Source organism: Apus apus, chromosome 4, assembly GCF_020740795.1.
Source record: "Apus apus isolate bApuApu2 chromosome 4, bApuApu2.pri.cur, whole genome shotgun sequence".
Lineage (NCBI taxonomy): Eukaryota > Metazoa > Chordata > Aves > Apodiformes > Apodidae > Apus > Apus apus.
This window is the reverse complement of record NC_067285.1, coordinates 12,719,520-12,740,472: the sequence shown is the minus strand read 5'-3', so window position 1 is coordinate 12,740,472 and position 20,953 is coordinate 12,719,520. Positions and strand designations below refer to the sequence as shown.

At 45.9% G+C, this 20,953-nt stretch overlaps 1 protein-coding gene across 2 annotated transcripts in view; it reads right to left on the bottom strand.

Annotated features, from left to right (window-relative positions):
- The window catches only part of SH3PXD2A (SH3 and PX domains 2A), a 259,755-nt gene that overhangs the window by 184,302 nt on the left and 54,500 nt on the right, over positions 1 to 20,953 (bottom strand). For both annotated transcript variants that reach the window (XM_051616598.1, XM_051616599.1), the window contains exon 3: positions 1,675 to 1,750. In XM_051616598.1, the coding sequence (XP_051472558.1) occupies positions 1,675 to 1,750 (76 nt within the window). The remainder of the gene's footprint in view (positions 1 to 1,674; positions 1,751 to 20,953) is intronic.

The following is a 20,953-nucleotide window of genomic DNA, read 5'->3' as shown; positions in this document are numbered from 1 at the left end:
AGGTCTATTCTTTTCTGGCAGCTTCTCTCTTTGGGACACTAAGACTACTCAAATGTTTTCCAGATATAATTTTTCACCTCAAGGACATGCATAAGTACCATTTCCCTTATGTTCTTGGAGGGTGGGAAGGGTAGGAAGTGTTGTGATGGGCATATGGGATGTATATCATCCTCTGCAAATATCACCCACTCATGTGTCAGCACATCCATCCCTAAGAACTGCACACAGGCTGAGCAGGAGTCACCTGCAACTCAGCCAACATTTTTCTAAGACAAAGTAAAAGAAATGGGCCATTGACAGTCAATAAAGGAGGAACAACCATTACCTGCAAACAGAAATTTTCCTACAGCACTTCATCTAAAGTCACTTGTACTCCTGTACAGTCCATTTCAAGGACATCAAAATGCTCTCCAGCAAGAAGGACAGGCTAGCAGTATCCATCCTTATCATACAGGGGTTTAGCAAAGTGACTTGTCTATGAGTTTGTTGGTGGCATAGCTGGAAAGAGAGCCCACGCTTGGACTCCTCTCCTCATCCCAGGTTGGAAATGGAGGGCAACACCACCTTCCCCTGGCTGCAGAGGGCCTGAATGTAGCACAGAGCACTGCAGAGAACAAACCCTGATCCTGGAGCTGCCTCCCAGAAGATCTGTGGAGGTTGCCAGGCTGCTGCACTGTCCTACTGTGGCTTTGATGCTGTGCCATGTATTAGCACTGCTGGTTTTCAAGTCCCTGCTAGCCCTGGAGCTGTGCTCACCACATATCTGGAGCAGCTGTTCTGTCTGCCAACAGCACTAAGGACCACGGCACACTCAAGCCCTCCCATCTCAGCTTCTCTTTGCAGACCTTTGGGAAAGATCTGGGATCTCTTTTTTATAGCTAAAGACAGAACAGACCTTTTAACAGGCTGAAAATACTCCATTTATTCTGGCAGGCAGCTCAGCGAGCCAAACTTTAAACCAAGAGCCATAATCGTGCAGTCAGACAATAGAGAGCTGGCCTGAGTGTGCATTTCCAAGAGCACGCTGAGGTCTGGCTCACTGCCCCCATGCCATCCCTGCAGTCACTGCTGGAAGAAGCTGTGTAGAAATGTATGCCATTACCCTGAAGAGGGGGTATCCATCATGTCCAGGCCCTCTCTGAAAGCTGTCAGAAGGACAGTGGCTCAGACCAAACTGGTATTTACTTATCTTTTTGGCTAGCATTTCCAAAATCCCTGCTCACATTTAACCTTCTTTCAGCTTCCTTTATATCCTAGTGGCAACTCTAATTATTCATTCCTGATTGTACAGCAACAGTGTCTGGTGAGCCATGGTACCCAGAAGCTATGAAGACAGTGTCTCTGGTCTCCAGTGGCCTCCCAGTTAGCAGCCCAAGCTCAGGCTGTCTGGTTGCACCACCTGGGCACAGCCCCCCAGAAGCCATCAAAGCCCTCTGTATGGCAGGGCATGAACCAACCTGAACCTCAACAGCTGATACAAGATCCCCTGGGAGCCCTAAACACCATGCCAGTTATTTTAGGTGGAGGTCTGGTATCACAAAGTTGCACATACAAGCTTCCAGGGAAAAGGCATTTTTAAGAGTGGTCACAAGAAGCACTAGAAATGGTGGTTGGAGAAATGCAGTTCCCAACTGTTCTCACCCATCTTATTTAGGGCTTTCCCCACAGCATTACCTGGTAGAAATGGGATGATTCTTTGCTTGGGATCTTTCTGGCCTCCTTCAATAGGGAACTTGTCCAGAAGCTGCATCTGCAAAGGAAACACAACAAAGACCTTAGGGGGAAAAAAAATGAACTGGCTGTGCAGGAACCGGGGGAACTCTTGGCCTGTGTGTGGTTTAAAAGAGGATTAGCAAGGCAAAGCAACTGCAGGAATTACTCTGCCTCGTTGCAGGGGAGTCTGTACATAAAAAGGTACAACACAGTTCACTCCAAGAAAGGGAGGAGGGCAAGTTTCTGGCAGCACAGAGGAGCTGGGAAAGGGCCCAGGCAGATATCTGAGCCTGGCTTTGCCGCTGTTCTAAAATTAGGCTCTCATTCCTCACTACAAAACACATGCCCTGTCTCTAATCCACAGCCTGCCTGTGTTGGTGGAGACACAGTTTTTACCTGTCTGTGTGACAGACCACCCACCTGGCTAAAAATGCTGCTCAAGCAACCAGACTAAAGCATATCTAGTAAAACACTCGCTCTGCCTTCTTGCTGGTAAAGCACTGCCCACTGCCCTGGTCCAGTAAGAGCACTCCTGCCTTCCCAGGGAGAGAGAGATGGGGGTTTGGGGATTATCTTCCATTGCAGTCCCTACATGGATGACAGCAGCAGAGAAAGGGAAGCAGGGAGGGACCCCTCAGAGCAGAGAATCCCAGAGAACACTTAATATCACAAACGGCCAGAAGACACAGCTCAAGGTGGGTGTGCTCTCAGCCCTTGACAAACACCATTTAGCACATGGTTATGGATCACTTGAGCCCGAGTTTCACCCACATCAACCAAAAACTTGCCCCCCAGCTCCTAAACCCTGCCCATCACCACCATCTGTTTCTAACACACACTTAAAGGCCCAGCAATCTCAGGATCCTGTTGTACTGCAGAGCCACAACCAGCATTCCACCTCTGCTCAAAGGGGTATTTATGGCTCTTGCTAGCCTGCACGGTGGAGCAGACTCCTGTCAACTAGTCACTTTCTGTGGAAGCAAGCCTAGGAAAGCAGTACACTAAGCTGATATTCCTAAATGAGCCCTACAATTTCTCTTCAGGCAATGAGCATGGATGGTCCAGTGCCACCGAGACTGAACACCAGCCAAAAGACACACAGGTCCTCAGCCAGAAAGGAAGAAGCACCTGCTCCAGTGGAACCTTCATGGACCTGCCCAAGAGAAACTGTCCCCAGTCCTGAAAACTGCCAGAGCCTCTCACCCCTCCCAGTCACTCTCTGCATCCTTTCATTGCCATTCAGTCCATGGTGCTACCAAGATAAATAACCAAATCTTCAGATTTTATTTCATTTTCTACCACATTTCAGATGTAAAACACAATGCTCTACGTCCTGTTGATTCTACACAGAAGCTCTGGCTCCCTTGGGCTAAGGAGCACCAAAGCTCTTGCTAGCTCAATAACTCAGTTCCAACAGATGAGGAGAAATGTCTTTCAACCCACAGTCCACAAGCCCTGTGGCCTTGGAGGAAGGTAAGGATGGAAAGCAATTGGTCCTGCTACTTGACCTTGGAGGACCCCTATCTCCTCACCTGAAATGGATCTACAGCTCAATAGAAATACCTGAAGTGGCAGCAAAAGCTGCATGAAGGGGGCTCATCAATAAGCATTTAACCTGATCAATGCTACATGTCCAACGGTGAGGGTGTGTGAGTTAGCAGTGGTTTTGCTATCTCAACAGATTTCTTTTAAAAAATACGTTTTTGCTGACGGGGAAAAAAAAACAGTCAAATGTATTTTTTTTACTTTTTTGTTTTAAGCACACAGAATCCTTCTCCTCTTCGACTGCACCCATCATGTCCAGCATTTTCACCATATGGCACAGCACACCAAAGATCAAGAGGAAACACGGAGTAGAAGGAACATCTGTGCAGGAGAAAAAGTTAAAAGATCCCACATGTTTCCTCAACAGGGAGTCAGCCTGGTAAATAAATAGACCATAGCTTTGCGGATTGTTAGCTAAGGCACTTTTCTGCCTACAGAGACACCTTTTTTATTGAAAACGGGAAATTTTGTTTTCTTGTAGGTAGAGGTTCAGGTACCTGAGGTCAGGTATGGGCAGGAGTTTTGTTCAAACAAAACAAAAAGGAGGGGGAGGGAATCCCCACCAGTTCCCTTGAAGTTTCACTGTTGCTACACTTCTAGCCAGGAAGGCAATTCTCACTTCACTACATGGTGACTGATTGAAGCTGGAACCGACACAGTCAAATTCCCATGGTTATTCTTGGAGTTAGATTAGCTTGGCTAATACAAGCCTTTTTAACCACATCAAGAGAGTCACAACGTGTATAACTTAGCACTATTTATCTAAAGGGTGGATATCAGCAAAATAGATACAATAAATTGCAGCTGGAAGTTTGGCTAAACTTTCCTAGACTATACTTTCCACCCTGGCTCTTGCCTCCGCTGGGAGAGTCTGGATGGCAGGGAGCTGAGGGGTGGCAGAGGCACTCAGGAGCCCACCCGTGCAATTCATGGCAACACAGCCTGTCCCAGTGCAAAGTCCCCAGGAAGAATGGAATATTTCTCATCTTCTTTGATACGAGATAGTATCTCAGTGGGCAATACACACACATCTGTGCAAAACTGAAGACAAGGAGTGAAGCTGCTGCTCCTCAAGAGGCCATACAAGATTGGGCACCCATGGAGGTGAGTGACAGTCTCCCTCCAAGCCTCTAACCCCAGATGACACTTGTCACTGGCCTGAGGATCAGCCCCTGGACCAACAAGTTGGGTCTGGCTCTTGTGATGATGCCCCAGCAATAGAGACAGACTGGTGTTGGGCAGCTGTGCATAAGGTTCAGGGAGGAAACTACTGACTGAATCTCAAGCATGACATGAGAAACCCAATACACCTAAAAAGGATCTGAGCAAGGATACAACAGCAGCCAAGGATCTATGCCCCTGCCTCTATGCCCCTATATTCTCTCACCCATGGAGAAGGATGCAAAGCAAAAGACAAGGAAGAGATGGAAGCAAGGGGAAAAAAACAGTGATAAGCCTGAATGAAACAACCTAAATCTCCCAGAAGTGATGGGGTACCCTGAATCAATGCCTAACGGCCTAGCTCAGATAAGAGAAGACAGTAGCTGTGGAGATAAATGGAGGAGCCTGGAATGGAGAGATCAAGGGGCTGAACCACAAAAACTCCTCTTAGTAGTCACAGCACTTTCCCCATAGAGATTATTAACAGCCAAAGATCAATAAACAGATTTTCAGTTCACTTAATTAGGTGTCTGCAGTGCATCCAAAAGTTGAAAACTCTAGCCTGTGGTAAATGTTTCTCTATGAAAGGAAATTATTATGGTTATTATTGCAAATATACATACGATGGATCATAAAAATCCTTCATTAATGCCCTGGTTATTCTGCTCAGACATGAACAGTCTCCACAAGTTGTTGCTCACATCTTTCGTATAATGACATTTAATTTAGGGACAAGATTTGCTGAATGACAGAGTCACCTCCTGTCACCTGGAGTAAAACCTTCCCAACATGCAGAGAAAGAAGGGCAGTCTGGATGAGAGGAAGTCCCAAAGGATGGAGTTAGGACTATAGCTGGCTTTGAGTAGACAAGAAAACACAACTAAGCAACACATTTTGGCAAACCTAGAGAAACTCATACTCAGTTCATCTGCTTACAAGCATTAGCACATTAAACCCAGGATAGGGACCCTCCAATTGTAGGACCAATGTGATGGGCAGAAAGAAAACTGTTAGCATGTCACTGTCACAGGGTGGGGGATCCATTTGGAAGCAGGGATGGTATATGGAAACTGGGAGGTGAGCCTCCCACCCATTTGGGCAGCATGTCTGGAGTCAGGCTGAACAAATACATCCCACTCCTGCTTCTGGCACAACAGATGCACACCCACAAATAACACCACCAAAAGCACCTCCCCAGGTTTTCGAAAGACAAAATACTCTGGGTTTGCCAAGAGCCTTCCTGCAGAAGTCCTGCATGCAGTCCTGCCTTCTGCTCCAAGCAGCTTCCTTCTTGCTTCTCCTCTAAACTAATTTAGAAGATCTGTCATAAACCTTGTGGTCCAGATTATTACTTTATTACAGTGGTCAGAAGATGATCATGCAATTTATCTAATTAAAAATCACGGGAATTACTTATGTGAGTTGCTGCTTAATAAAGTGAGAGCAGGCTCAGAGCACTGGCCCACTACCACTGCTTCCTACTTGCACATACACATGGCTCAACTTGAAAGAATGGACTAGGAAGATTTCAGCGGTATCAGCTCACATAATAACTGGCCTTTTTGCTGACATCCCACTTCCTGGAGGTGAGCAGTTGTTTGAGAAAACAAGTTGTTTGAAAAAAGCAAGAAAAAACCCCAACAACCTACTCTAGCATCTATGGTGCAAAGCAGAAATTTGCAAACATGACCTTAACTCAATCTTAAACGTCCAAGACTGAAAGGAAAATAACACTCTTAAGCTTCTGATATAAATGTTGGGAGCTCTGGAAGCTGCCTCACACATGTAAATGGGAAATAAGAGATGCAGACAGTGTCCTCATTTACAGCTAAGCTGTTACTTCCTTCTCATCTCTTCTGCTTCAGACCAACTTTACCTAAACATGAGAATATGCCATGAAAAAAGAGAAGCTCCTGCACACAAGGACTGTTTGGGCTCAGCAATCACCAGCTGATGGCATCTTTGATTGCTTCACATCAGTTCTGCTTGGAAAATAAGATTCAGCCCCTGTCTGCCTTGTGATGGTACCAGATGATTAAAAATCTAACAAAGAAAAGCAAGCACCCCTTGAGATGCTTCAAGTAACATCTCTCAAGATAAGAAGTCAAGCAGCTTCCTGATAATTATTACTTGATACATTAATTAGATTTTCCTAAAACAACATTTATTTCCATTTTAGATACAAGGAATTACAGCACCTGAGACTAAGAGGTGACCTCTCTTTTGTAAGAGAGGCTTTAACTCTGCTGTAGGCGAACTGATACGGGGGACATGAACATATAAACTGTTTAATTTTCAAGGTTTTGGTAATTTGTGACTAAATCTAACTCCCTGAAAACATTTCACTGAGACAGCTACCTGACCTGCATTACACCACAGACCCTAGTTGGAGTTTCTTGCTGGGCTGTTAATTCCTCCCCTTCCTGGCAGCAGTGTTAACTCTCCCCCGGTCAGAATAGCCAAATTCTCTACACCTCCTAAAAAGAGCAAATTAGGACACCCACATAATCTCTTATCAGCATGCATATCGTGCTGGTTCCTTTTCAAGTGGATGTAGGTTTGCCACGTGCACAGATATAATCAAAGCCCTGCAGGAGGAGGCAATCACAGGGAGATTGATTTTAACACACAAAGGCCCTGACAATTACTTTCATCCAAACCCCTTACTATGGCCTGCAAAACAACATCCACCTGCAAATGGATGCTGAACTCTGACCTCTTGCAGAGAGAGAGATGGGGCCTCACTCGCTCTCCACAGTGTCTAATTTACTTTTGTTCCAGAGAAACAGTGGATGAAACCAAACCATGACTAAAAGACCAAGAGCCGAAGATTTTTGACAAGGTGCCCCAGAGATCCCAGTGAATTTCCCACCTTACTCTCAGTCACTCAAGTGGTCCCAAGGCTACAACTCTTCCTATGATGAATGCCAAAAAGCACTTTAGCTTCCCATTTCCCATGTTCTCATTTAAAAATACATTTTTCAATAAAAATGAGGCAAACCAACAATAACTTTAAGTTAGGCACTGTTGGACTTAAAAGATTAAGAACATGAGGAAAAGGTAGGCACCAGGCATGTGGTGATCCCAGCTCTCCATGATCCTTTCTCATGAGGCTGATCTAAGCTCAAGAGTCCCAAGAGGGAATGAGTGGCTACAGCCAGCTGAGAGATGGGGCAGAGAGGAGGCACCTGTAGGCGTGTGGGATTTTGTGCACACTTCAGAGGGAGGGCTGCCAAAAAAACTGAAAGAAAAGCAAAGGTGCCACCAGGGATTTGAAACTGGTGGAGATGGAACTCACACCCTCAGCAGAAGCGGTTCGTGGCATCTGCAAATCAGAAGAGGTTGAAAGTCCCTCATGTAGATAACAAATGCTTACATGAGAAGGGGAGGTAAGATACCAGAATCAAGGGTTATAAATTAAAACCCTGAGCGGCAGCTGCAATTTTCTTTCATTTTGAATTTGAAAACCAGCTGTGCTGTTTGCTGGTATGACTGATGGTTACAGCATCATTAGCTGTATTTTGAATTATAAACAGTGTGATCTGCAAGAAAGGGAAGGGACAGAATCAGGTTGAATTCTGTTATCTGCCAAAATTGTCCCATGGACAAACCTCTCTGGTCCTGCCTCTGCTTTTGCACCTGCAAAATGTGAGAAAGATCTCTGGAAGATGGCATCAGATTTAATGAAGAGCCATCAAATGCTCTGAGCCTTGTGCTGCAGAGCAGGAGTCAGAAACTGGGTTCAGAGGAACTGTACTCAGCTAAAATCAGTGAGACAGATGCAAATGGAAGTAGTATTATTGGTGGTTTTCAGATAGGCTTATCTTCCCATTTGTAGGCTTGTCCATCTGTAGCATACTCCGAACCCCGGTTAACCAAAGCATCCAAGGGGGACATTCAGTTTAGGAAGATGGTTAGCCACCATTTCCAGTAAGTGGATCTCATGCTACAATGCAACATATGAGCATTTAAATGCCAGCAGGTGAAAACAAGCAAGAGAGTGGACAACATGAGAGCCCATTTCCACTGATTCAGCTTCTAGATGCCAGTCTAGAGAAGATCACTTCTTCAATAGTTTCATTTGTCCTGTGATTTCAGGACAGGTTTTCTGCCAAGATTAATCAGTGGAGCATACATGACATAAGTGGAAGGACCCGATTTACTCCAGCCCAGAACCATACCTGCTGAGATCAATGACAAAAGGACATGCATGACAGGGAACAAAGCCACTGCACTTGGGTCAGATCCCTCTGCAGGATACAGCTGCTGGAGGATTTCCCCTGGATGTCGGTCACACTGAGCTTCTTTTTATTCCTCCTCTGCTTCACCCTCTCACAGGAACAAAAAACCAGGTCACTGTCACAGACACAAGATAGCAGGAGGTCTACCTAACTCCCACCCCTTCAAAATCAGCTGAAACAGAGCACAATATCAATTAGCAAGAGTTTTCAAAATACTTGGAGATCTTTTGGTGAGGGCATGAAACAGACTGAGCACCGCATAGCCCATCTGTTAGCTGCTCAAGTGTATAACTGACATCTTATGCAGCAGAAGGAGGTGAAACTCCATCTCTTCCTAATGCAGCAGTTCCACAATTACATCAGGCAGCCAGTGACACTGGCTCTCTCCTGCTGTTACATGATGCCACAGCATGCAAGAGAAGTGCATTAATTCAATCCCTAAGAAGCAGCAGCAACTGGCTTTTCTTTTATTTTGAAAGAAAAAAAAAATAGAGCAAAACCCATCCAGATAACCAGCTGACATGCCTGACAATTACAGCATTATAGGATGTGTTCTGAATTAAATATAGAGCAATCCGTGAGAAAGTCAAACAAAAGCAGGAAAATGCATATAAAATAAAGAGAAGAGACATTTACAGCATGGTGTAATCCCCAAAGGAAAATGCCTCTCTCAGGTCTGAAAATTTCCACCAGAAATCTTGGAATTCTTACAAACCTCTCAGTATCCAACTAAAACAGCCAGGGGAGGAGAAAGGGGGGCCAGGGGAAGCAGAGACTGGGGGTCTTTCCCCAACATGATCCATCAAAAGAGGGAATGCTGTTTCCCAGTTGAGACATTTTGGTATTTTTCATACAGAGCTGCAGCTTTCTCTAAAGGCTCCAAAAACGAGCCCAGCGTTTGTGGCTAACACAGACTGGCAAAACATTTGGAGTTGCTGGTTTGGGATGAGAGAGGCATTTGGTGCATCTCTGAAGAGCTTCTCAGAAAGCCCACACTGTCCGTTCACAGAGCAGCTATTGATGTCTCCTGCCAGAAGCATTTTCTTTTCCCAAAGCTAAATTAGCCTGGCCTCATCCAAATTAACCACACTGGAAGATGCTTGGACAAAGACTACTTCATAATTTTCCATCTCTCCATGGTGATTATATGTCCCTTGTTACTCCAGTACCTACAGTGGATTTGTCCCAACAGCATCCCTGGGAAGTAGGGCTACACCATAACGCCTGTTAAGAGAAGGACAGAGAGATGAATGCTGCAGTTATGTGGCACAGCAGGGTCATGCAGAGGTATCACAGCAGCACTGATGCCATCAGGTCAACTAGCCAAGCTTATAAGAAGGCTTATAATGTTGGGAGGGAGTACAACTGTTTTGCTTTTTTGCTGAAGCTAGCACTTCTACAGCTAGCACATCCACCCTCTTTGCTGTGAGAGTAAGAGACACTGGAACAGGCTGCCCAGAGAGGTTGTGGAGTATCCTTCTCTGGAGACATTCCAAACCTGTCTGGATGTGTTCCTCCGTGACCTACTGTAGGTGATCCTGCTCTAGCAGGGGGGGTTGGAAAAGATGATCTTCAGAGGTCCCTTCCAATCCCAACCACTCTGTGACTGAGACATAGCTAGCTCCAGAGCCATCCCAGGTACTCAGGCTGTTCCACCTGGGCATGTCCTAAATGCTCACTGCAGGTCACAGCAGAAATCCAGGGTGGGGAGGAACAGTGACTTCAACTGTAGAGCCTCCTTCCTCTCCTCCTGTACAGGGGTTGAAGTGTCCCTTCAGACTGTACACAAGCAGCAAGAAACCAGCATGCTCCAGTAATAGACACTGCAGCAACAGTGACAACTGCCCTTAAATATTAAGGGGAGCAGGACCAAGCTCTCCTGTAACACTGGCCTCCAGACAGCAGCAGAACTACATCTGGGAGCACTGTCAGAGCAAAGGTCCCATGTTTAAATATGACAGCAATTCTAAGAGTTTCACTGAAAGCACCAAGATCCACTTCCATTAATCACAGCTTCCTACATCACCTGGGAGTTTTAAAAAAATATTAACCTTCCATCCTTCTTTAAATTTCAATATTTTTAAGCCAACCATTGAAATACAGCATAGCTCAACTGAGCTTTTTGGGTTTACTGGTGCATTAACCTTACTGAGCCACCCCTAAGTCTTTACAATGCAAAAACTGCAAGTGCCTAAATCCTGCTCAGGAGAAACTTTGTGCAGGCAGGAGCAGCTCTGCCCAGCACAAAAGTTGGATGGGTGGGCAGGAGGCTGCAGGTCTTCAAACCCTCCAGTCCTTGGGGAAACCCCTGGCAGCACTGGTGAACACTGCACTGGAAGTAAGGTGCTGGAGGGTGCATCCTAAAAATGGCACAGAGCCCATCAGAGTGCTGCTATTAATTAAACACTTGTTATCACAAATCATGCACCACATAGTAAGGTCAGCACCATTTGCAGGCTGGTTTGGTTTTGTCCCAAGCTGCTTTGTCAAGCACTGCCAGATCATCCAGAGGACAAAACTCCTGACTTGCTCTGCAGGGTCACAGATTTAGGACAGCACACTGTGGGATGGGGGACTAGGGGGGCTGATTCTTCATTTAAGGACCCCCTCATGTGCCAACCTGACTCCTCACAGGTCCAGCTGGTCCCCCAGAGCAACAGGGGTGTCAGGGGCTGGAGAATCACATCTGTTGTGCAACACCCTCTTCTACGCTTCCTTACTCCTCTCTCATACAGATATAACTGCTGATTTCATTGGCTAATTGATTGATTTAGACAGGGGCTCCCCATCTTACCCACTCCATCTCTGCAAACTGATTTTTTTTTTTTTTTGAACCAGTGCAAAGCTTGACAAAGGAGTGCTCTGAAACCTGATTTGTACATTGGATGGTTTTTGATCTTGCACCCACAGAGTCCATCCTTAGACTTCTGCTGCTCACAGTGGTGACCAGTTTTAACTAACTCTGGTTAAAAACACACCCTTAGCTAAATTGGTAGTTTTCTGAGTCTGCAAGACTACTCCCCTGCTTACACTACTATGAGAGAGATGAGACTTCAGCTCCAAATGTATGAAACTTAATCCCTCTGTTTTCATAATCTACATCTTCTCTACAGCTTGTTAGCTCTGCTTGTTCACTGGAAACCACAAGTAACTTCAATATTGAAAACAGAAACAATAGCTCTGAACACAATGGCACATTTTACTTCAGAAACTCCATCTGAAATGGTATCTACTCATCTCCATAGGGCACTGCTCTTAGCTCTGGGGAGACAGCAGAGAGCAACCGCCCAGCTCAGTACAATGAAGAAACCATGCCAAGGAAAACATAACCACAGGTTTTAACTGCACGCTGGGAGAAGACTCCTTTGTCTTATTTTCTCCTTATATCCCTACCTCCAAATGCTGAGATGTCTTGCGTGCGTATCTGGTTCCAAACACATCTGTCTCCTGTCTTTATGGGGATTTAGAAAGGAGTACTGACAACAAATCCCACCATCCTAGTGGACAAACAGAGCTTCACATGTAATAGATACCTCGCTCTGGGCCTCGACAGAGGTAAGCAAGCAGCCAGCAGGAGAGACAGCTTCCAACTGTTCAGAGCCAGCTGCAAGTCTTTAAGCTGCCAGCACCAGTGTGGGCCCTTTGGCACTGCCCAGCCCTGGGTGCTGACATCTCCCTAGGATACTCATCTGGTAGGTAAAGACAGCAAAGGTGTCCAGTGCACAGGAAAAACAGACTTCAAGCGGTGGTTGCCCCTTTGGGCTTGCAATGAAGGGAAGTATTTATGCACTGGAATAGAAAAACAAACCTAGGCTTGCAACAGTCTGTCCTTACCAGCACCTATTGCAACAGCATCTCACAGACAGAGGTTTCTCTCTTTGGATATATGTCTGGGCAGGGGAGGTGAAGTCTAAGGGTATCAGAAAAGCTGTTTCAAAGAGACATCCCATTGCTAGTGCAACTACACAATGCGGGCACCTTACCTGCACACCCAAACCCACACCAGCTTCTTCTAATCCCAGGAAGCAGACAGAATGGACACTGTTCTCTTTAAAAAAAGACAAGGAGAATTTGAGTAACATCTGAGTCCTTAAAGCCCATGGCGAGCAGAAGAGTCCCAAGGAACTTTGCAGATGGACCAGACTATAATGCGAGGCTGTTCTGAAGGGAGGGACAACACCTCTCCCAGGACAAACCCACACAGCCTCCTAAGAAGGGAGACTGGGACTGAAACCTTATTTTTCTAAGTACAAGTCTGCCTGAGAAGCTTTGTTACTTTAACAGAATGAAAGCAAACCCTGAGCAAGTAGGTGGGTTTGGACAACGGCCATGGCAGCTGCATGTGCAGGGCTCTGAACAGGGTGGGCACACTGAGTGTTTACAGGGTCTCTGCATCATGCTCTGTGTGCTCGTTTGTTATGCCAGGATTTTCATTCAGATAATAGTCATCCATCCCTGTGTATTATACCAACTCATCACATGTAATATTTGGCAGGGTATTAAAAGCACTGATGGAGGTCTTTGACAACTGTGGGGATTTGGGGGGGTGGGGGGTGGAGGGTGGTCTTTTTTAATCTCAGTAGCTTTTAAGTGGTGCAGGCACATTGTCAAGAAATAGTGTCAGTACTGTGACTTTTCCAAACTTGTTGATGATAAAACTGCTATAAGTTGTGAGGGACAAACAGCACTCAGAGGCCAATGCCTGCATCCAGGAGGAGAGGGACTCCTTCCAGTTCCATTCATCCCATCAGGATGTCTCCAGACTGCTTCCCTGCCTGGTGCTACTTACGAGACCTGATGGTGGCACCAGGCACAGGAGGCACCTGGTATGCTGCTATCTGCCACAGTGAGCACAGCACTGCCTCTGAAGCCAGAGCTGTTGTGCCCATGCAGAAGATGTCTCTCCCATCCCTGTTAGGGCAGTGGCTTCCTGAGCTTTAAGCCGAGAGTGGCCAGAGAGCCACCTGGGCTGCACACCAGCACCTCTGGCTTTATAGGCACCTGGCCACATCCACCTTGCCAGTGAGCATCCATGCCTGCTCTCCTCTGACAGATGCTCTTCCAGTGATACAAGGGCAGGTGCATCACCAGGGACTGTACATCACTGATCAGGTACTCTGTCATAAAATGGAAACAGCAATGTTTTCCAGCCTGCCTGGCCACACAGGCAACCTCCTCTACACTATTTATACAATGCCAGTGTGCTTGGGTGATGCAAGGAAAGTGTCCTGGGGAGAGCAAGCTGCAGGGAATAAGCAGCCACAACTCATGCCAACCAGCAGCTCTTTCCCAAACATTTCTGAGGGGAAGAAGGTGACCTACAAGCTGCTTTGGTGGCCAGGCTGATGTAATCCAGGACAAGACCAAGTGAGGATGCAGATTGCTATGCCTTTCCACATCTTGTGACCGGCTTTAGAAGCTGGATGGGGCAGACAGGCAGGCCAGACAAGCATGACCATCACCTTACATTGACCCTGCTGGGCACTGTGCAGCAATCCAGGCCTATTTCTCATCCTCCCCATGGGTTTGCACTTGTCTATTCCATCCTCTTCCCCACCACAAAAACCTACAAGAGACATCAGAAGGATGCCCAGACTGTGGAAACAACCCCACAGATGTGTTGGAAAGTCCAAGTCTAACCAACAAGCTGCAGGTGCCACACACCTCCCTTTTGCTCTAACCCCTGGCTCATGCAAGGAATTAATATTTCACAGCACCCTCCTCCCCAACCCCAAAATTACTTTATGATGCTTTGTCACAGAGAGCATCCAGGAACACAGCAATTTGCATCAATGAGATTCTGGCCATGTCCAGGCACTGTAATTCCTTACCAGCAGCAGCCCAGCTGACTGATGGCACTGCAGTATCTAGACCTAGCTGCTGGTTTTGTGATCCTCATGTGGTCCGTAAGGTTATTTATTTGATCAGCCTCGAATGCCTCAGCATCATGGCTGCAAGGGATCAGGGTACAGCTTCTCTAGGGAACTGCCTCTTCAGCCATCTGCAGAACATAGCCTTAAATGTCAAGGTTCTTTTTTTTTAAAAAAGAAAAAGAAGTGGAGTGGGAAGGAGGTGGGAGGAGAAACAACACATCAACTGCTTTCTACCAGGTTACATGCACCTCTGAAAATTAGATTCCACGTATGTTTCCTGCTGAGGGTAGGATACACTATTTTTGAGCACAGAATGGCCTGTTTTCCATCAGAAAGCAAGACACCAGCCTCATCAAAACACAGCTACTGCTCACATCCTTTCATTATCAAACAGGCAGAAAAGGGCATGGAAGGGCAGCAACTACACACCTGTGGCCAGCATGCATGTAAGCACAGTGAGCTCCTCTTTGCCAGCAACCCATAAGCAATGTTATCTCACTTAATTAGGGCTTCCTTTGGGGGGAAACCTTGGCTCAAGTAACTGAACAAATAAATTACACTACCAGACATACACACATACACACAAATAACCTATTTTGCTCAGACAGGTGCAGATGATTGTTTCTAGGCCTTCATTTGGGGCCAGTGCATGTCTCTCCATTAGGTCAGATGCAGGAGAATGACACACTGGCCAGGAGTGGAGGAAAACCTGAGAGCAGCTTAAGAAAAACAGAAACAAAACTCAGAAGACATTTTCCCTGCTCTAACAGGTGCAGACATGTGATTATATGTTCTTCAACACACAGGATTTCAACGCAGCCTGAGCGTCACACTGCAGATCTAATATGGTTAAGGAAGCTTTGAAATCTCACCCCTGCTTTGAACCTTGCAGATTAGTATCAACGTGGAAAAGGATTTGAAGCTGGAGAAGATGCTCATATTTCGAAAGCAAGCGCCAGCAGGTGAAGGGGCAAGCAAAGGGGTTGTTCTCCATTACAAGCAGCAAAAGCAGTCCAGGCAGGCAATCCCCTTGCCTGGATGTGGGACTGAACAGCATTAAACAGTGCAAATACAACAGGGACTTGAATATGAAAACAAATTTCCCTTCTTAACCATATTAAGGCATGAAACAAGGCAAACTGCCAAGACAACTACTCTTGCCTTTCTGTTAAAACAGAGCAGAAGAATATGATTCAAACATCAATGCTTCCAACGACAGACGGGCTGTCACCGTAATAGTATCTCATCTACTTAAAAGCATCTCTCAAACGTCAAAGAAGACGGTGGAAAAAAAACCTCCAAACTTTACATCCTGAGTCTGAATGTGTCCCTCAAGGTATTGCTTCCAGATTTGATCCACACAGAAAGAACCTATTACCAACATGAGACAGGAATACGGAGAAAGGAAGAAAAACTAAGAGGAGGAAGAGATACTGCTGGGGTGTCATGGGCTTGATTTTCAGCACAATGCTGACTTGCAGAGTCCACAGGTCCAGGAGATGTGCCGTCTGTAAGCAGATGAAAAAACAATGAAACTACTCAGAAAAGCAAGAGGAAGAGCTGATTTCTCCAAATTCAATAATTTTTAGGTTGCAGAAAGACCACTTCATGCAAAGGCGATTCTTTTTTTCCATGATGTCACAGGATTTTCAGGTAACCTTCCTCTGCTCAGAGCTGGTATGTGCTACTGAAATACAAATATATTAACAAGTCACCACGAGGGAAGGAAAGAGTTAGTTTTCCTTTCTGAAGACTGACTTACTTGAAAGTCTGATGTATCTGAAATAAATTTTTAAAAACATATTTAAAGGGCAATCATCTATAGAGGGACTTTGTTACGATGTGGAAAATTCACAGCTCCTAACATCAAGCCATGGGTGGAGGGAGTCTGGAGTATGAATTAAAAATAACGTAGCTGTTTGCAGAAATTAGCGGCACTGATTTAAATCCACATCCCCCTCCCTCCTCAAATAATCATCCTGTGAATGGAGGTGGTTTATGGAGCCCTCTGGAAAATGTTCCTCATGGCCTCTGTTCCGAATCCAAAATAAAATACATCACATTGCAGCAAATAATTCACCAGGGTGCTGCTCTGTCTTCCCCCCAACCTACGCCTCTCATTTTTTGCTAATTAAATGAAACAGCAGGTGCTTAGACCACAAGCGCAGCAGGGCTGCAGCGAGTGCAGTGATTAAACCCCCCTGGAATGTCTTCTTGGAGAGCTGCATCTTTCCAGGGACCTGGCACGAAAAGGAAAGATGAGATTAGAGGTGAGGTCTGGGTTGGCCTTGGGCTGCATGTTCCACAGTCATAGAGTGCTTTTGAAAGACATTTCACTAGAAATGTCAATGTCAGATTTCTGGGGAAGACACTGGCCACACTAATGAGATGTTCCTAGTTGGCACCCTCTGACTGTTACGGTGTGAAGACATGTCCCAAAGCATGAACTGCTGTTACAAAACTGTTCTCTGGACTTGCCATTCAGACAAGCTGGGAGTACATTAATCACCCAAAGGGCACCAGTGAGTACTAATACAAGTGGACTCTAAACCAGTTACCAACATGAAACAAGCCTAGAAATCAGCTCCTCATCCCTTTTACAAATTCCACTCCTGGCAGCAAAATTTTGTCCATGGGACCAGGATATTATCCCAAGAAAGAAAAGCACTATTTATATTTCTGCTGAGCAGTTCACTTCTCCTTGGCCACTCTGCTGACATTTCACTTCTTCACCAAACCCTGTTAGAAATGGCTGGGGGCTCGGAGGGAGGAGACGGAATGTGGTCATTTAGGTCTGGCTTAGCTACTGTAATACAACTAACATTGGCTCCGCTAAAAAGACTCCCAGACGAAGATGTCAAAGCATTTTACAAACATTAATGAATAAGCTTTTTCCAGGAGGTCCGATTATAGCCCCCATTTTATGGGTGGGTATTTCCAGATAACCTCCCTGCCACACCAGCAGTTCCCCGGTCCACACCTCAGAGTCTCAGCTTCTAATTACACAAAACACAAGCCCATGCTAAGGCAGTGAAATATATTTTGACCTAAGAGCTGAACAGGATTTGACATGAAGTTTCTTAACAGCATCAGTCAGGAAATGACACCCTTAATGTTCCTGCAGCCCACAGCACACCCTGCTCAGCCATACAAACCTGGGCTGTCCCACACGCAGAGGAAGCCTGAACATTTGCAGGGCTTCTCTCTCCACCTTAGAAATGCTTTCTGCAGACTCCACCTTTTGCTTCAGTATAGCCAGGGACCACCTTTGTGGAGCATGCCACCCTTTATTGCTCCATCTGCCTTATTCCCAGATCCCAATGGCACCTAAATCTCTGTCATCTGCTGAAACACCAAATATTATAAATCCTACCTTTAAGTGCAAATAAGATGTGTCAGAGACCAGTACCCTCTCACCCCCAGCACAGTAACACAACGAGCACTGCAGACAACTACACAGGTTTTTGTAAAGCTGCACCAATAGCCACCAACGCACCAAAACCTACAAGACAACCTGGACTTGCTGTAGGGATCCAGGTGTTCATTCCTGTGTGCCATCCCACAACATATTTTCCTCACCAGAACAACACATGTACCAGTTCTGCTCAGGCAGCAGCACTCCATCACTGTAGTGACCAGGACAAGCCCAGACATGGATTTCAAAGCTCCACAGATCACAGAGAGGCCAAAACATCCCAACTCACTCAGCTATCAAAAGCCAGAGATTAGCCAGATAAAATGAAAAGCCTGTTAAATACAGGTGAAGAAGATATACTCCCTGTAAGACAAAACTCTGATCATCAAACCTACCTTAGCTCTCCAAAAGATTTTTTTCCCTGTTATTTTACTTAGTCCTTTTCTGGCTTGCTTTCTAATTCCTTCCCATCTAGCATTTTCCTCTCTCTCGCACACAGTGTTTTTGTGGTTTGTCCTTCACTCAAAACACCTGGCTGAAGACAGCAGCTCAGCAAGTCCCACAGGTTTTCTTAACACACCCTTAAAAAAATCGAACACATCAAGACCCGGGCACATGGTTCCAATGTTCACTCTGTTTGCAAAAACACTGCTAAATCAGTTAGGATCTGCCCTTGATTGCACCTGGTGAATCAGAGACATGTCTGTACCAACACTGATGCCTCATGAACATCTTCAACAGAAAGCACTGCGTGCACTGGAGATTTACAGAAATAATCTCAAACACAGCAATGCTTAGTCCTTTTTGAGCTTGTTAAGAGTTTCTGCCAATCAAGAATTTGTCAGCAACTTGCTTCACTCCAAAGCATGGACCTCCTCCCAGGACTGCAACTCCCCACTCTGCTCTGCTGGCTTTATACCCTGACAGGAACCCAGCTGTACTTCAACGAGTCCCACATGCAAGGACCCGATTGCTCCATGGGGGACAGCTGAAGATCATGCCAGCCCTGCTGCAGCTGCAGGCCTGAACAGTGCAACTGGCAGCTCCTGCCCAGAATGAAGCTCTTGGGGTTTGGACCTGGGAAGCCTGTGGGTCAGAATGCACCCACAGCATGCTACTAAGACAACCCCCTCTCACACACATACTAAGAGACCACCAACTCTGTCATGCTTCTCCTGGGCATGGGCAGAGAAGAGCTAATGCTAACTCAACAGTTAAATGGGGTAGCTTCAGAAAAATACAGGCAATGCCAAAGGATCTGACATGCTGTTCTGGGTTCCACCTTTCCAGCACAGATCCTATAGATCAGATCTTTCCATTTAAATGAAAAGTAAGAGAGTGAGAGCAAAGCCCCCAGCCTGGTGGGTGTTGTTCAAACAGGGCACTCAAGACAGAGGGTGCAGAAGACTCTTGCTTGCTGCATGACTTTGCCATCATCTGCTCAGCAGTGTGGCTCCTCTGTGGGTTTTCCTGCTCTGACCACTCCACTGGAGACTCATTGATGCTTCCCCTGAAGGAGGGAAAAGGGAAATTGCAAAAGACAGTCCTGCAGTGGGAATACTTGTGTTTGCACGAGACATGAAACTACTCTTGGCAGCAGAAAAGGAGAAGCATGCTGTGACTCCAGGGAAGGAGGGAGTAAGGCAGAAAACCTCCCAGCTTCAAACTCCACATATGCTGCTTCTGCAGAAAAGGTCAGTTATCGAGGTGCTACAGGGGAGAAGCAAATAGCGCCCAAAGCTCAAAAATCAGGCTGGGATGAGCCTGATCAGAACCCTTTCATATGGCAGGCAGAACTATGTGCAGTCCACAGTGGAATAGACACCAGTTGATGTTGGTTTTTTTTCCTGTAAGCAAACCCTGACATAGCAGGACCAAGAGCCACTGCCCTTTCCAGACACAGCCTTCCCACATTTGAGCCTGCAGGAACAGAAAGCTGGGAGGGGTGAGGTGACAGGGAAAAGGGCCCTGACAGAGCCCTGCATAACCTTTCCATTACGGCTGGGCAACTTTCTATTTGCACTTAAATGCAATAATGTAAATAAACTCCCCGTAACCCTTGCAGGGCTATTTAGAACGTTTGCAAAAACAACCAGCTCCTCTCATCCCGAGCCAAGGGATGCGAACACAACAGGCACTTCTCATCTTGGTCTCCACACACTTAATGAAAGTGAAGGATTGTATTCCCTGCACAAAAGTGGAATTGTGTTTCAGGGCTGGGGGTGTGAACTCGGCACGATTTTCCGGCAGTATAAATAATCGAAAGCTGAGTATGATTAGGGGAGAGTGGCAAAGCGGTGGAGGGGCTGGAATTGTCATGCCTGAACTTTCTGGGCTCGGGTGCTTCAGGGAAGAAAGGCCACGGAAAAAAATCCTGCTAAGGAATTTAATTTTCTCACAGAAATTCCAGAAAAAAATAAAAAGGCTGATCTTGATCTGTGGTAAAAGAGGAAATGTGCTAATAAAGCAGCACTTGCAGAATTCACTGCCTGTGTGAGAGCAGCTCCAGAGCCACAGCTTTGGCTGTGGCCAGTCCCATAGCCAAAGTGAACTCCTGTGTTTTATTGTTCCAGCAAACAAAACCTGGAACAAGGTCAACAAATGAGTGGGCTCCTCCCAAGGCCGAGCTTTAAATCCTGCTGTGGAGACCCGATGGGCTATGACAAGACCTTCCAACACCAGAGTAATGGAGATGGGATAACACAGGAGGTATATGCAGAGCCATGACATGCTGAGCTGAAGAAAGACTTTCAGTACAGTCATGATTATGATTCTTCATAATTCCTTGTATGATATATCATCCAGAGACAAAACCAGGCACCATGAGCCCAAGCCCAACATTCTTCATCATGGTTCAGAATTTTTGGCAATTCAGGCAAATTTTTTTCTAAAACTGTGCTTTCCATTAGCACCACAACCTTGCAGGGACTCACACATCTGGATGCGTTCATATTTTAAAAATGAAAAACAACCAAAAGCTATGAAATAGGTCTGAATCCTCCTCA